The sequence below is a fragment of the Camellia sinensis genome, chromosome 10 (assembly GCF_055761805.1).
Source record: "Camellia sinensis isolate YWXY chromosome 10, ASM5576180v1, whole genome shotgun sequence".
Classification (NCBI taxonomy): Eukaryota; Viridiplantae; Streptophyta; class Magnoliopsida; order Ericales; family Theaceae; genus Camellia; species Camellia sinensis.
The window spans coordinates 37,797,357-37,803,968 of NC_138970.1; the positions used below are offsets into that span (position 1 = coordinate 37,797,357).

General features: G+C 33.6%; 1 protein-coding gene across 1 annotated transcript; it reads left to right on the forward strand.

Moving 5' to 3' along the window:
- Positions 1-1,200: 1,200 nt before the first annotated feature.
- LOC114282065 (LRR receptor-like serine/threonine-protein kinase EFR) lies at positions 1,201-5,272 on the forward strand. Its single transcript, XM_028224701.2, has 2 exons — positions 1,201-4,009; positions 4,601-5,272. Exons 1-2 carry the CDS (start codon positions 1,276-1,278, stop codon positions 5,017-5,019), a joined length of 3,153 nt encoding a protein of 1,050 aa, XP_028080502.2. The 5' UTR covers positions 1,201-1,275; the 3' UTR covers positions 5,020-5,272.
- Positions 5,273-6,612: the final 1,340 nt, after the last annotated feature.

A 6,612-nucleotide genomic window follows, 5' to 3' on the forward strand; every position in this document is an offset into this window, starting at 1 on the left:
GTGTACGAATCAAAGTAAGATTTCACCAGAAGTGTAGGGGGTTGATTGTCACGATTTCATATATAGGGACAAAAGTGAGATTTGGTACAAAATATAGGGGTGCAAAATATAATTTATTCAAAATTTAGAAAAGACAAATAAAAATTGATTTAAAAATAATTTCTAAAAATTGTAACCAAATATTTTGTGATTTTTTGTGAACCGAACTTTTCAAGGAAAGAAAATTTAATGCTATGTGGTCATATAAAAATATATAAAGCGTATAAAAAAAATTAATGTGTTAATTATATTCGTTATGTTATGTCTGTTTTTTAATTATGAATTTGGGTAAACTTTGAAAAGAGAAAGAAATATGTGAAAGCTTTTTATTATATGCCAAATGTACTGCAAAATAAATAAATAAATAAACTGCACGGAAATTTAATTTAATTAATTAATTTAAATTTTTGAATTTCAAAAAAGGACGCTCCGTGGGTATCATAGTATTCATAAGCCCTAATTCTTAGATAATTGGTTGTTGGTCAGATTTAATCCAACCCAAAGGAATGGACCTACTATTGAGGTAAGAGAAGAATACACCAACCCCCAACGCAAGAGGTAGAGTCACGATCAGAGTATAGTGTAGCCAGTTTCACCATTTGAAAAATGGGCTACTAGTCGTGCCCCCGGGAGTCAAGCTCTATTCAATTGTGCAGAAGGAAGGCACCTTCCCATCCCACCACCACCCCCGTTGGTCACAAAAAATTAATTTGTGAACCATATTCATTATAGAAAGTCTAAATGCCAAGAAAAATTATACAATACTTTTACCCACATTGTAACTGTGTGGTAGAGATTGAATTGGTATTATTTTTATCTATGTATAGAATGAATTTTGACCTTCCATTGATATTTCTAGTAACTTGGTAAATTTTTTTAATGTTTCTGTAATCATTGGTGAGATGACATCTAAAATGAATTTAACCTTCATAGTCATTTTGTGTGTCCAATTTGCTGTCTTTTTGATAACTAGGATCCTGCCCATTAAACGCGACTAATCCGAAGGGTCTAATTTGCAGTCTTTACCAAGTATTTGAAATAGACCGGCACAGTTGGATGACTTTAGAGGACTTAGCAAGCATGACTTTCATACAATTATTATCAAATTGCAAGCCTTTCAAAGAATGCAAATATATATTGATTGTTAAATTTGAGAATCTTTCTTATTGTATCAAATTTACTTGAGCTGTGACTGCATATTATTAAAAGAATTCATAGAATAATCTTGCAGTCAATATGTTTAAGTTGTTGAGGGAACTTCAATCATTTGTCTCCACTCTTGCTATCATTGTGTGTGTGTGCATGTCTTTGTTGAATAAAGCTTCCCAAAAAACAACCTTGGTCGCCGCCACCATCAACACCACTACCATCACTACCACCAGACTTGGTGGAAATGATACTGATTACTTAGCCTTGCTTTCCATTAAAGCTCAAATAACTAATGATCCAATGCTAGTCACAAGCTCATGGAATGATTCTCTCCATTTCTGCCTGTGGGAAGGTGTTTTATGTGGGCGTCGCCATCAAAGGGTCACTGGCTTGAGTTTAGAGTCACGCAATTTAGAAGGTTCTCTATCTCCTTCCATTGGAAACCTTAGTTTTCTCAAAATTGTTGATCTCTCAAACAACAACTTTCAAGGTGAAATTCCTCATGAAATGGGCAGGGTATTCAGGCTTCAAGTTCTAAACTTGACCCATAACTTGTTGGAAGGACAAATTCCAGCAAACCTCACAAGCTGCAACAACTTGAGGACGCTTAGTTTAGGCAACAACAAGTTCATAGGAAATCTTCCTATTGAGCTTGGTTCATTGAACAAATTGGAGCAACTTTATATGAACTCCAACAATTTGAGTGGAGCAATCCCACCTTCTTTTGGGAACCTTTCCTCTCTCAAACTTTTCTCCGTATTAGACAACATGTTGGAGGGAAGTATTCCAGACTCACTAGGCAGCCTGAAAAGCTTGACATATCTTTCATTCTCCTCAAATAAAATATCAGGTATGATTCCTTCATCTATCTATAATATCTCATCATTGACTACTTTGGGGGCAGCAGGAAATCTACTTGAAGGAAGTCTTCCTCAAAATTTAGGCCTCACTTTGCCCAATATTAAACGGCTTATTATTTGGGGAAACCAACTCAGTGGATCAATTCCGCTTTCACTGTCAAATGCTTCAAAACTAGAATTCCTTGACTTATCGAATAACAAATTTTCTCCTGGAGTGGCTGTTAATTTTGGAAATTTAAAGAATTTCTTGTGGCTAGGTTTATTTGAGGATGGTTTGGGAACTGGGGATGCTAATGACCTTAATTTCATCTCGACTTTGGTCAACTGTAGCAAATTGAGGCTGTTGAGTTTAGACTCCAATAATTTTGGAGGTGTTTTGCCCAATTCTTTAGTGAACCTCTCAACCCAACTTCAGAGTTTATCAATTGCAGGAAACCAGATATCTGGAAACATTCCAGTAGACTTTGGAAATCTTGTGAGCTTAAATGCTGTAGATATGAGCTATAATCGATTGACTGGAACTATTCCAACCTCTATCGGTAAACTTCATAAGATTCAAGAACTGGGTTTTGGTAAAAACAAATTGTCTGGGGAAATACCTTCCTCCATTGGAAACTGGACACTGTTGAACCAACTTTGGTTAGAAGAAAATGATTTTCAGGGAAACATACCATCAAGTCTTGGAAATTGCCGAGGTTTGATACTACTAAATCTTTATGGTAACAATTTGTCTGGTAGCATACCTCAAGAAGTAGTTGGTCTCTCATCTTTATCAAAAGCTCTAGACTTGTCTCGAAACTCTCTAACCGGTCATATTCCTTTGGAAATCGGTAGCTTGAAAACTCTTGTTGAACTAAATCTTTCTTATAACAAGTTATCTGGTAAAATTCCTAGCAGCCTTGGTAGTTGTGAGACTTTAGAATACCTTTTTTTGGACAACAATTCATTAGAAGGAGCCATTCCACAATCTTTGAGTTCTCTAAAGGGCATTGAAGAATTAGGTCTCTCACACAATAACCTCTCGGGCGAAATTCCAATATTTTTTGAAAGCTTTCCCTTTTTAAAGAATTTGAACCTATCTTTCAATGATCTCGAGGGAGAGGTACCAATAGGGGGAGTGTTCCAAAATGCAACTGCAATTTCAGTTTTGGGAAATAAAAAGCTCTGTGGGGGTATACCTAAACTACAATTGCCGGCATGTGCTTCAAAAAAAGCAACAAAGTTAATTATTCTTATAGTTTGTGGGGTTTTGGGTACTATTTTGGCATCATCTATTTTAATCCTCTGTTGTCTTAGAAGGGTGAGAAAACAATCTTTTGTGCCATCTTCTTTGCTGGATTCATCTAGGAATATCTCATACGGAAAGCTATTTAAAGCAACAAATGGGTTCTCTTCAGACAACTTGATTGGTACAGGAAGCTTTGGTTCAGTATACAAAGGAATTCTTCATCCAAATGAAAAGACTATTGCAGTGAAGGTACTTGACCAACAAAATAGAGCTTCAAGAAGTTTTACGGCAGAATGCAAAGCTTTGAGAAACATCAGGCATCGAAACCTTGTGAAAATTATAAGTGCTTGTGCAAGTATTGATTTCCAAGGTAACGATTTTAGAGCCCTAATTTATGAATTCATGGAAAATGGGAGTCTTGAAAGTTGGTTGCATCCAGTTTCACAAATAGATGTTACTGCTGCCCATGAGCAACCAAAAAGCTTAAACCTTCTTCAGCGATTAGGCATAGCAATTGATGTGGCTTCTGCTTTGGATTATCTTCACAACCATTGCCACATTCCAGTCATACATTGTGATATAAAGCCAGACAACATTCTCCTCGACAGTGACATGACTGCCCATGTCGGTGATTTTGGTTTAGCAAGGCTCTTACAACATCACAACAATGAAGTTTCTAATTGCCAAACTAGCTCTGTTGGTATAAAAGGAACCATTGGATATGCAGCGCCAGGTAATCCACCATATGACTAAGAGAAATATATTGTGCAACTGGTAAACTGAGGTTGAGCTAAACCACCACCTTGGTGTTCCAATTCCACAAAATATGTATATCTATGCATTTGTTAGTATAACTTATTGATTTGTTAGTTTTTGCAGCAACTTCTTCTTCTTCTTTTTTTTTTTTTTTTTTTTTTTTTTTTTTTTTTTTTACATTTAATACAATGAAAAATGAAAGTGAATAAAAATTATTTTTTTTTTGTAGTTAAGAGAAAACAAACTTATTTATAAGGATAATGTTCTCCATTATTGAAAGGTTGAAAACGTTTTATGAACGTAATTCTTATCAACACCACTACACTATTACTGCCACCTTCACCCCCTACTACCACCACCACCACTACCACCACCACCATCATTATAGCCATTACCATCTCATTGTCGTTGTCTTCCTACCATCACCACCACCACTACCACACTAATACTACCACTTCCAGAACCACTACTACATTAGTTTAAAGGTCCATTGAACAATTTTTTTTCCGTTTTATCAAAACAAACGGGCTATAAGAGTGAATCTAAAATTTTTATCCTTGTATTGCAGAATATGGTATGGGAAGTGTGGTGTCCACTAGTGGTGATGTATATAGCTATGGAATCCTCTTGTTAGAATTGTTCACAGGAAAAAGGCCTACCGATGGCATATTTAAAGATGGCCTAAACCTTCACAAATTAGCTAAGATAGCTCTGCCCGAAAGAGTGATGGAGAATGTTGATCTGAAACTTGTATCAACTATAGAAAAGGAGGAAACAACTAGCATAAATTCCAGGACACAAATGGGAAGGGGAAAATCCCATGAGTGCTTAACTTTGATGCTCAAGATTGGAGTTGCATGCTCTGAGGAATCCCCACGAGAACGAATAACCATTGTTGATGCGATTAAGGGACTGCATTTAGCTAAAGACATGCTACTTGGGAGAAGGATTTCAAGCAATGTGCAAACTGCTTCAAGGGGTAATTAAGGTACTCTGTTTTGGTGTTGGCCTTTAGTTTAAATTTTGGTTTTGAGTTATGTTACATGCTTATAAATAAAATGCTGAAAATTACACAAGAAGAGAGAAGAGATGGGGACCAAATGTTGGGCATCCCCTCTTCTTTCTCTTATGTGAAATTTCGTATGTTTCAATGTATTATTTTGGTTTTGCTTTGATTACTATCAGCATCTAGAACAATTTTGACTCGCCAAACTCAAATATTCAAAAAGCCATTAAAATTGTAGAAATTGGAAAAGCTCTATGATGCGTCAAGAAAGATGGTCTCAATATCTTATGAAATAATATTGGGAGTAATGCATTCAAAATTACTTGGATGTTTGTGGATCAAATTGACTCAAGTAGAAAATTTTAAAATTAAAATTTAAAAGATCAATTTGACATAAATGCATACTTTAAAGATCATAAATGTATGTTATTCTCATAAACTATGATGACAAAAATTTGACAAATTGATGAGGGGCGACTTTCACTCCCTCGTAGATATTAATAGGCTAAATGTTTTGTGAAAATTTCTTTCAAAAAATAGGCATGAAAGAAGTTTAACTCATTAGTTTGCATTGTACATATATTGCTACAACATTCATTTGTGGTAAATTGCAACAGCTTATTATTAAAGGGATTTATTTTGGGATTAATCATTTAGGTCCAATTTGTTCAAATGTTTCCTCTAATCTTAATCAATACACGTGTGTGGAATGTAAGTAACTATAAAAATTGAAGATTTATTTTATAAGGTCCAATGCAATTTACTTTAGGAAGGATCTAATGTGACTCTATCTTAAGAAGGTTCCATAAGTTAAAAAAAAAAAGGGACAAATTCATTTTTTTTTCCTTTTTGATTTGACATCAGAACACTTAATTTCCTATAGTTTAAATATAGCTGAAAAGCCCTCATGTGGTGTGGACAAAAGTGTAACCGTTAACATCGTTAACTATATATGTGAAATGACTGTAATATTTCCAAATTTTATATATATTTTTTTAGTTTCTTTCTATTTCCTTTCTTATACACATAATTTATAATGTCTAATATTAATTCAATTAAATGACAATTAATTATAAAATTTTAATTATTTATTGCAATTCTTAAATTTTTATTCTACTTTTAGTTCAATTATATTTTAGATCACAATTAATCCTAAATATTTAATTACTTATTGAAATTCTTAAATTTTTATTCAAATTTTAATTTAACTATATTTAGGCCTCATTTGGGAACAGGCTTTTTTAGTAATTTTTTGACTTTTTGGTTAAAATATGATGTAAAAAAAAATAGTATGTTTGGGATGACTTTTTGACTTTTTACGAAAAGATGTGCAAAAAGTAGAGAGAAAAGGGAATCTTTGACTTTTTGATATAGGTTGTTGGCTTTTTGATTTTTTTAATAACTTTTTGATTTTTTGGCTAAGAGGGACACTTGCCAAACGAGGCCTTAATATCATAATTCATCCTAAATTCTTAATTATTTACTATAATTCCTAAAATGTTAATCTAATTTTAATTTAATTATATTTTAGATCAATTTTTAATTTTTAATTGTAATTTAATTATATTTTAACT